This window comes from Trachymyrmex cornetzi, unplaced genomic scaffold (genome assembly GCF_001594075.2).
Source record: "Trachymyrmex cornetzi isolate Tcor2-1 unplaced genomic scaffold, Tcor1.1 scaffold26, whole genome shotgun sequence".
Taxonomy (NCBI): domain Eukaryota; kingdom Metazoa; phylum Arthropoda; class Insecta; order Hymenoptera; family Formicidae; genus Trachymyrmex; species Trachymyrmex cornetzi.
This window is the reverse complement of record NW_017297270.1, coordinates 1778096-1789189: the sequence shown is the minus strand read 5'-3', so window position 1 is coordinate 1789189 and position 11094 is coordinate 1778096. Positions and strand designations below refer to the sequence as shown.

Sequence of the window (11094 nt, the reverse complement as noted above, 5' to 3'; positions counted from 1 at the left end):
CCCCCCCCCCCCCCCCCCCTGGCCACAGATGAGTCATTAATTGTAAGTTTTCGTGTTGTCCTGTATTGTCGTGAATTGTCGGATTGTGTAAAAACGCCTATTGTAGTCGCGTTGTCGTACATTGTTATGTCGCGTAGAAACGCTTGCTGTAATTGTGTTATCAAGTCGTGTACTGTTACGTTGGAACGCTTACTGCTACGTCGTCGAGCAGAGTTGACTCCTGGTTGTTGCGTCTCGAATAGAGTCAGTTTCCGGGATTTGCGTGATCGAATAGAATCGCGCCGCATAGAGACGCTTGTTATAATCGCGTCGCATTTTCGTCGTGCTGGCTTTGCGTGTCAGGAGGCTGGTTGGTACAGCGGGTACGGGTTCTTGCCAGTTGAGAAGGGCGTTTGACACCGTCGGAAGTTACCGCAGGGAACCGAGGGGCTCGTGTTGTAGGGTATGACCGGCGTTCGGCGTTAGAGATAAGTTGGCGAGAGTACCGAGAGGATAGAATAGCGCAAAGGAGCGAAGCTCCGGAGATCACTTGTAATTACGTCGCCGATGTCATTAGTCTTACTTTACCATATTTTTCCAAATATACTTGTTTTTATTATTACATCCTCGCGTATGTTATTCTTGTAGCCTATCTCTCGCCCTCCGACAAATTTCCCATACCTCTTGCGACCCACCCCTGCCGTCGCGAATTGGTTACGGGCAAAAGTAAGGAGATTTCGGAAGGAGTGGCACGCTCTCTCGTGTCTGGCGCCCAACTTCGTAATAAAAATTACGATCTTGGCCGACCATCTGCCTAGCTGTCGCAAAATTTGGTTACCAAAAGGAAAGAGACACTTTTGTGTAAGAGGAGAACGAAGAACACGCGACGAAGTTGTGCCGTTGCTCGCGAGTACGGTTACAGTGAATCTACAAATGCAATTATCAGTTCTAGAGATTGTGCACTGATTCGATTTGTTTGACACGAAACATAATCATGAAATAATTTTATGATTAAATTGATCGTCGATTAATAATAATGCTACAAATTGCTAGTAGCATTATTATTAATGAACAATCAATAATATTTTATCTTAAATATTTATTGCGAAAAATATCACTTCAGTCAGAATTTAAAGGGATTTCGCACAAATAAAATTTCTATAGAAGTGATATTGTATTTGTATATTCACATATAAATGTTACTAAGCATCAAATCCGCTTTGACAAAAAAATGGAATTCTTCTCTTATGTTACGAAAATTCTTGAAAAACATTTTGCTTTTCTCATGCAAAACTTACACTTTGTAATTTTCTTCTGGTTTCTTCTATCCTTCTCTGCAACTCCTCCCGTTTCTTCACAACATCATCGTCACCTTTTGTATGTTTTGTTACGTTAATCACTGCTGCATTACGTATTTTGGTAGTGGTATTACTTTCACCACTACTAAGTCTATAACAAATCAAATTAATCAGTAATTAGTAATTGTTAAAATAACGATTTAATATCATAATATTTCAACTCATTAAAATTATTTTACCTTCCATGAAACTGAGAGCTAATACTTGTTGCTTTTACACGATTTGGTGGTTCCTCCGCACCACTAAGCGATTCGAAGGCATTTTTCAGATATTTTTCTCTATGATTTTGTTTAGCAAGTTGATCGAAACCTTCCGAGCTAGCTTCGGATAACATAGATAACGGATTTCTCTCAGCGCTAGGAGTCGATGCTCCGCCTTCTGAATCAGATTCATCCTGACTGCCAGATGCAGTCATTTCGCTTGTCCGACCATTCTCTGTGTTTTTCAATTTCCTTTGACGCCTTTGTGATCTATGCATATAAGATATATTTTGCATCTATTCGACGAAAGGCTCACAATATGATGAAAAGAACATAAATATATTGAATCAAGAATAAACCTTCGGAGCTCTTCAACATCCATCGCATTAACAGTAAATTGATTTGACACAATATCTTCTGGTGGGGGATAATACATTAATCTATGATGTGACTTTTCAGAACCAGTCGTTCCATTTTCCCCTTCGGAATAATCTTCAACATCCCCATCATGTTCAGTGCTTTCATGATCCTGAATGACATTTTTAGATAAAGATACAGAAAGGTATTATTTATTAACATAATTGACAATTAAATTAAAAATATACATAACACATAAGCATATGAATAAAACATCAAATGTCAATTAAAGATGTAATATCAGCAGAAATATTATTTACGCAACATATGATACATTTTGTAATGCTTAGAAAAAGCGATTTCATAAAATATTTCCTAAATAGACTATTTTTAGACAATTATTTTTTTTAAACATTTTGCGTTTTTAGAAGAATTTACCTCAAATTTAAAACTGCCAAGACTGCTATCGTCAGTGTGATGACGACTCCTCGATTGACGTGTCAATTCCGTAATATTATTACTTCTTATTGTTACCTTATCGCCAATTACCTATATCAGTGATCGAAATAAAATGTAATCAATGAAACAAATATAATAGCAAATTGATAATGCAAATTGCTAAAAAATGATGATTAAAGAAATAAGATCAAAGCAAAATAATCGATGAACAAAAGTAGATCTGCTATATTAAAAAAACAAAAACATATATGATCATGCAATAACACTCATATAACTTTGTTAGTACCTGCTTTGTTTCATTTTCTATCTCTCTATAACTTTTAGGACATGGTTGAAATACATTCTCTTCTTCTTCCTAAAATCGCAATTAAATGTTAATATCCTGTTCTTAGATTGCAAAAAACATTAAAAGAATATGAGCAATACATTAAAAGAATATGATAATATTAGTTAATGATTAATTATCATTAAAAAATAATTAAATATTCACGTGCTTAAAAGAGAGAATGAACTTAAAAGTAACCAAAATATCAACTTGTTTTTTAATAAAAAAAAATACATTATTTGTTGTACATATTCTTGTATTTGAATTATGCCAAATGATTTTCGATTATGTTAAAAAAAAAGATAGAACTTATAGATTTCTCACCATTTGAATATCTAGAAGCATAAAAAAACTAAATTTTTTTCTATTCAATTTCTATTCAATTTCTTACCTCCAATGAAGGTAACATTCTCCATTTGTTATTTTGAAATGAACAAAGAAAAAGAGGCTTACATAATTTAAAATGTGCAGAAATATTTTTTTTTAATAAAATAATTTGATATACGTGTGTATCTTGGTTGTTTTCAAGTTCATCAAAAGATGTGAGGCTGTGCTGCTAAATATTATTAAATCTTACTCGGTATCAAAGTCTTTAAAATCATTCCTTGTAAAAACATGTTTTTTTTACTTTTATATAATTTTTCATCGAAAAATAAAAAAAAATTGAATTAATTTTTATAATTAAAGTACTTGCTGCAACAGTAGGCTACTCACGCATTTTGTAAGTATGGAGTAAATGAATTCTAAAGTTATAAAATGATAGGAAAAATCCTACCACTTGTTCGGCTATATTATAGCTAATCCACAATGTAACCGAACCTATAATTGATATTTTTTCCCTATCACTTTAACTTTCGAGATTTCCATTTTTACAAAATATGAATCAACGCACTGTTGCAATAAGCTCTTCAACCGTTATCTTAATCTCTTCAGAAATAATAAACTATGTCCAGAGAGAGAGAGAGAGAGTAAGCAAAATGTTAACAAAATGTCAACAGATTGGCATCAGATTTAATCAGAAATGTTAGCAGACTGATATCAATTATGACACGGCATTCTGCTTCTGTTCTATCGACAGAGCCTGTTCATAATCAGAGAGCAAATTGGTGACATAAATCGAGCAGTATCTGCACGCACAGGGCAATCTGACAATTGAATGGCAACAAAGACCAAACAGGAATTGCAAATGCTCGGTCCCTGCCATCAATCTGCTAACATAGCATATCAGGCTTAGTCACCTTTCTGGCGTCATCGTTAGATATTACAGTTGCGTGAAATTTGTTGCGTTTGTCATCAAAAATTAATAGCATTGGTAATCTGTGCTCAAAATCTGTCTCTACTTGACTATCTGGGTGATTGTATTGTTTAGTTTAAAAAAAATTATAACTTCGTTAAAAGTTATGACCAATTAAAGTTACAAAAGAAAATCATTTTTATCAAATTTGTATAAATATTACAAAAAAACTTATTCAGAAAAAAAGTACCGATCAAAATGTAATCAATCGTATAAAAAAAAATTTTAAAAATAATTCAATTCGGTGATAAAAGGAACATAAAGATATTTTTGGCCTTATAATTTCGTAACTGCATTCTCTTTCTTAATTTGCAATCTATCTATCGCAAGTTATTTATTGCAAAGATCCTCTACCAACCGTTTTACTAATTAACGTTTCTCGACGATAATCGCTGCTACATTTCGTCTCTGTGCCACTATCAATGGAACTGTCCTTCGAGCCACCACCATCACCACCATCCGAATCAATGGCACTGCGCGACGGAGGAAATGGTATAACTTCATCACTGTCATAGACGGACTTTACAGTGATACCGTCGCCTTGTTGAACTCTTTGCGCCCATCGTCCCTTTGGCAGATCAACACCGAGAGATCTGACACTTGAGCCGAGTGTTGCACTATCATCAATACTCGCGGTATTCATTTGCTTCTTCGCCCACAATGGCAGCTGACCAACGCTAAATCTATAATCTACACTCTGGAGCGTCGGATTCGCATTGGGATCGAGAAAGTCCGATGGAGGCGAACCGAAGATTTCATTATCTAACCGCACGTCGATTCCACCACCATTGACTTGGAGCGGTCTTCTATGAATACATTTGGAAAAAGTACAATTATTTTAGTTAAAATCACATAATAGTAATTAAGATTTACAAACAGAAAAGAAGAAACTACTTACTTGCCGGCGCGCATTGCTTGTTGGGCCAAACGAGCCTGCATAGTCACGACCATATCGTGTGGAACACGCCATACGAATACACAGCCGTCGCCGCTTGCAGACACAAGATGACGACAATCTGGACTGAAGCGTAAACCTGTTACCAATTCTGAGTGACCAACCATAGTAGCCATACATTCACCGCTATAATAATCGTACACGCATAACGTTTTGTCTGTACATGAGGTAGCTACATAAATACCGGACGCATCTGAAAATACATCAAATGAGATACTCTGATTAGGTCATTTGAGAAATTTATAACAAAAATCGCTGCTCTTCCTAATAAAACTGACTTTTCATATGCAGCACGTTACAGCAACAAAATGTCATGTGTGATTCAAATTTTCGAGAACTGATTGAAAGTGCATTACTTTGTTTTTATGATGAAGAGGAAATATATGCATTATGCATCCCCGTGAACTTCAGAAAGAGCCCCGTAGGATATGTGGGATTCTCACCAACTAAAACCATCTGCATGTCCTACACTGGTCATAGTGTGGGGAATCACCTTACGAAAAATTTTTTCCAATAATAGCATTTTACTGCCACAGCGTGCTGCGCATGAAGTCAACTTAAAATTTCGGGAAATCTAACTAGTAGTAGATAAACTGCACAGATTCTAATAGTGTTTTCCCTTGGATGCATTAGTGCAAAACTCAGACAGTGTAGCGTGTTTCCATAGCTAGTGGTAGTTGAACTCATTCGGTGTACTGTGTTTCCATGGCTATGGTGTAGTACAAGTTTTATGCACAAAGTGAGATTTTGCTACACTGTCTCAAAGAGACAATATAGAGCCAGTGTGACATTTAAAATTTGAAAATAAGTTAACCGAGAGTAGGATTTTAGTGCAATAATAAAGTAGTATACACCATGGTATGGACCACTCCAATTGCAATATAGCGCTTACAACGGTGCGAGGTTATATCCACTAGGCAGAGGAGTATAGGGTGGACCTCGCTTCGCGTGGAAAATCATTACACAAGGAGAGGAAGGTGTGAAGTAGTTTTTAACATTATAGATCTTAACATAGCAGAAATAAGACGTTATTTTTTAAACCTTTTTGATTAATAATTTTTTATTAAATGACGAACAACGGCTAAAACATGTTAGAGGTCACTCAGGATCATGACTTTAATAATATATACGGTCATTACACGAATAATATATAAGGTCATTAACTTTTGAAAGGGCCTTATATATTATCTAAACACTTTTGAAAAGACTGACTTTATGTAAATATTCATTCTGAGAAATTCTCCTTCTGATTATATAACGTATTTCGGTTCATCCTATATAATTATTTATGAATATATAAGTCACGAAAATATGTCTATATATTGTCATGCTACTGAAAAATTTTTCATTATTATGATATAGCAGCGGTGTGTGTGTGTGTGTGTGTGTGTGTGTGTGTGTGTGTGTCGCACGTACGTGATAAGCTATAAATTATACATCTTACCTAGAACAATTTTAATCAGTGAACCATCATCACTAACGGAACCTTTAAATGTCTTGCTGTGTTTACCCGTAGTAACATTGTAAACGCGAATATTCCTATCTTGACAGGCGGTTAGCACATGTTTCTGTCCGGAATCGACTTCCATGTCGTATAAAGTAGTTTTTCCCTGAGCGTTGCGGCCTCTAGCAAATTGCGGCATTCCACCTGGTGTCTAAAAACAAAAGAAAGAATTGTAATATAAAATCTTGATAAACACAGATATCAAGTTAATTACACTGTTCGACAAAAAGTTATTTTTTTTTAACACAACGAGAGTAATTTCTCATAATTCTTAGATACTAAATATGATGACATTTACCAAAATTTTTCATCATGTTACAAAGAGAAATTTGTGATTATAATCGCAAAAGGAGTAACCGACTTTCCTCTAGACAAGAGGGGAGGTGAGATAAATCTCGTTTCGTATGAAATTCGAAAACTCATGTGGAACAGTACAATTATAAACCTCGTTTTGCTTCGTGTGTAGTACGTATATAGTTAATCTTTCATTTTAAAAATTACTCCATATACTTCCCCTCCCCTCTCGCTCTCTCGCTTTCCGTATACATTTTTTGTTAATAACTTTTCAACGAATAGTGACCACCACCTAAAATCTTTTTGAGATTACTCAAGGTCATAATCTTGACAACATATGTCAAAATTAAGATCATTGGCGCGGTCTTTTAATCCGAATAATTACCGAATCGTCTGTAGTTTGAAACTATATGCAAGCGTTAGCAAAATTAGGAGAAATAATAAGCCACATTACTTTAGTATGGGTCCCTAGATATCAGAGGAAATGAGAAAGCGAACAGTCTAGCTAAGGAGAATATACGTGAAGTCCTTTTTTGTGCAAATTTAACTGCAACTTTAACTGCAAATTTTTCAAATTTGTGACGTGATAGAATAATTTGATAAACAAGTATTCAGCGTCCAAAAATTACGGGAAATGATTATCTTCGTTTTTGTACATTTTTCTGTTGAACAATGTTATCGATCATCGAACAGGATTACTTACCGATTGCAATTGTCTAAAAATTATACTTTTATCTGCGCCGCAGGATACCATCTGTATTTGATTACCCTGACTCAATTGATTAAAAAATCTGACCGCAGTAATGGAAGAACTATGATCATCAAGCGTCTGCAGGAAATTGTATCCCTGATCAACACTAAAAACGTGAATCAATCTATCGCGAGATGCGCTTGCCAATAGTCTAGGGGTATTTAGTGAATGTCGTGAGAACTTGGAATATTCTAGACATAGCACCTCAGCATCGTGTGCTTCTATTAGACATAGCTCTTCCAACGAAGAAATATCGTAAATTCTGATGTTGCCGGATCTGTAAAAATAATATGTAAATATTACATCCAAATAAAATAAGATTTTTGAATGTAAAAACAATAATATTAAAGCTGTTGAGGACATACAAGAGTCAACGCGCAGAAGTAGGTGCGCAAATAAATTAGCTTTGTTATATTACCGTAAATTCACATATAAAAAATAGAATCTCACAAATTATATAAATATAGATATATATAATTATGTTATTTGAATATTTAATAAGAGACATTAGGTTATATGTCGAAATTAATTTATGACGAAGAAATAGAAACAGTTATAACAATAAATCCCGTCACAACTAACCCCGGGTTGTCATATTTACATATTTTAATTGTTGCTTAAGCAAAAATATATTTCAAGACATGAACATAACTAAAGTTATTATTTATGAAGTAATTAAAGTTTTTAAAGAAATATTTGGAATTATCATATAATAAACAGAGTAATAAATACAACATTTAGAGCGGTTTCATTAACGCCGATTACTTGATCGGCCGATTAACTTTGTCATCAGAATTGTCAACAGCAAGACTTTAAAATGTCTTAATTTCTAATCTATTCGTAGAAATAAGTAAGAAAAAAGTGTAGCATGGATAATAAATTAGATTTTGAAATATAAATACATTTTGAGTATTTTTACAAATATGTATTTTGTAACAGATTTGTTGTCAAGAAATTAGGTTAAAGATAAGTTTTCGGTTTAGCAGTTGGCAACTTAAATTTAATCGGCGAATCAAGTAATTGGCGTTGGTGAAAACGGCCCATAATATGTCAATGATTTATTTTACTTTAGGCTATCAAAAACTAAAAATATTTTTTATTTCTGAAAAACCGCTATTCAGTCTGAAATAACTTATTGCACCATGACCGTAATGTTTTTGCCGAAATACTATATTTTTAATGAAATATTATTATTATTTTACAGCAATTTTAAGTGTATCAATATGCTCCATATATCAACTATCCCCGGTCTCCCTTTATATATCCTTCATTTTTCTATCTCTTTTCAATCAAATAAATTTTTCTTTCGTTACCTATCGCCAGAAGCGAGATGCTTGCCATCAGGAGCGACTCTTATCGATCTCACACCGTTACGACTGTCGTAAGATGTATCGCTTCTTTCAGTGGATCCTGCGGCGGCCAAGTCCAGATCCTTTAGATAAGTCAATTCTGAATCTATGTACAACACCTTGAGCAGTTCCTGTCGATCAAGAAAATAAAATGACGTTGGAAAATAAAATATTAATTCTATATGTCTGCATTTCAACTTATTAGATTTTACAAAAGGAATAAGATTGGCGCACGCGCCTATGTACTGACGTTGCTGTAAATGTTCCGTTTGTATAAAGTATCATTCGGTGAATTGTCCTTCTCTAGATTCCAGACTCTTATTGTATCGTCGCTGGAACAAGTAATGAAACTTCCAGGCGGCATTGCACCAATGGAATCTATATCAACCGGATACATCTCAACACCCCAGATGCAAGCTGAATGATATAGGAACGAGTGCGATTTGCCAACCCGTTTGATGTCTCTCACATCCCAAACGTAGATGCTATGATCGTTATATACGCAAGTCAGCTTGTTATTTCGCTCATCGAATGCCAACGCAATCGCGTCTGGATATTTTGCGTTAGACGGATGTTGAGACATATGGCTAAAAAGTAAATAGAAAGATATTTCTAAGTTATCGCAATAAAGAATTGCCGAGATACGCGATTGTTATAAAAATAAACCTGATGGATAATCCTTGTGCGACATCGACTCCCAAGTAATGTGTTCTCGGTAGCGTAGTAATAAATTGAAGTGTGCTAGGGCTAAAGCATCTTACAATACCTTCAGCGCATCCAATAAAAATATATTTATCTCCGATCGCCATACAATTGGCACTACTTGTCTAAAAAAACAGTAAAAATGGTAAATATTTAGTATAACGCCTTCCCTTCCGATTTTTCCGTAATTTTGTATGTATTTTCATGCGTAAAATATATTCCGAGAGGGAAAATCGGTGCTCAAGTTTCGCTTTTTTTTTTTAATTTTATTTTAACACATAAAAATATATAAATTTACAAAATTATAGAAAAATCGGAGGGAAGCGTTATACTAAATATTTACCGTAAAAATTTTTTTATTGCCAAAAATAAGTTAAAATAGGTAAAACTACCTTTAGGGGAGATCTATCTTCAGTGGTTTTGATCTTGACATATGTTACAAAGATCATCCTTTTAACAAGAAAAGATTCACAAGTGTCTCTCTCCAATTTTAATGAAACTTGGCAGGTTTGTAGAGGCGTAAAAATATTCGATACTATTTTTTTTATCAGTAACCAAACATGTTTAAGGGAAGAAATTAATTCTCGGAGATCAGCTAAATTTTAATTTTTTGGCTCTAACTTCTGAATGAAGTATGATAGCGAGTAGTATAAATAGAGGGATACTAGATCGGATATAGTAACCAATACATGGCGCTCGCGTCGAAGGGTTCCTAGAGACACTATAAGATGTTTTTTTTTTCGAAGAGTTCTGAACTAGTGTAATAAGTTAGAGTAAAACAAACTATAGCTGTCTCACTCTAATTTATTGCACCAGTGTACATTAGTTCTTGGGATAGAAAAAGAATAAACCTACAGTAAGAGACTGGCATAAACGGTCCAATTTTTGATTGGCTGGATATAGAATGGCATAGCCAATTTGTGATGACTAAGTATACGAAAGGGGAAACAGAAATGCAAAAAAGGGAAAATAAAAGCGACTAAACATTTTAACATTACATTTAATAAATGTTACTAGCAACGTGTCTGTCTTGTTGCTGACATGTTGTTTGCTAAGTAGTATGCATTGCTAAGCATGTGTTGCTACCAGAATTGCAGCAACTCCTTATTTGTTGGCAACTTGATACCTTTACGATATGATAACTTTAAGTAGCAACTTCCAGCAGTTTGCCGACAACTTTAAAATCGTCGTCATAAAAATTCGTACTTCTATCATCATGTTATCATAATAATATACAGCATCATATAATGCTATCATATTGCCGACAACACAAGATGACATTGATGCAGCTCTTGTTGATAAACTGCTGGCAATACATATGCACATTGTTGCCTGCATGTTGCTACAATATCGATATATTCGAAATCATTGAAGATAAATCTATGGCAAGTTACCAGCATTATAAGCAATCATAGATTTGTGCGATTTTTACTGAAACACGCTTTGCTATCTGGGTTAATATCGCAGTAAAATGTTGATAAATGACTATATGAACCATAATAATATGGCTATAAACAATATAAACATATAATTAACATTAGTAATATAAAACAGAAACACATAAATA

At 34.3% G+C, this 11094-nt stretch overlaps 1 protein-coding gene across 1 annotated transcript in view; it reads right to left on the bottom strand.

The window, feature by feature from the left end:
- Positions 1 to 11094, bottom strand: part of Wdr62 (WD repeat domain 62) — a 53312-nt gene that overhangs the window by 23103 nt on the left and 19115 nt on the right. Inside the window, exons 7-18 of the mRNA XM_018508383.1 lie at positions 9492 to 9652; positions 9076 to 9412; positions 8790 to 8956; positions 7429 to 7753; positions 6372 to 6582; positions 4871 to 5120; positions 4331 to 4778; positions 2640 to 2708; positions 2333 to 2443; positions 1897 to 2066; positions 1517 to 1807; positions 1278 to 1428 (exon numbers count right to left, since the gene is read on the bottom strand). Coding sequence (XP_018363885.1) covers positions 1278 to 1428; positions 1517 to 1807; positions 1897 to 2066; positions 2333 to 2443; positions 2640 to 2708; positions 4331 to 4778; positions 4871 to 5120; positions 6372 to 6582; positions 7429 to 7753; positions 8790 to 8956; positions 9076 to 9412; positions 9492 to 9652 — 2691 coding nt within the window. The remainder of the gene's footprint in view (positions 1 to 1277; positions 1429 to 1516; positions 1808 to 1896; positions 2067 to 2332; positions 2444 to 2639; positions 2709 to 4330; positions 4779 to 4870; positions 5121 to 6371; positions 6583 to 7428; positions 7754 to 8789; positions 8957 to 9075; positions 9413 to 9491; positions 9653 to 11094) is intronic.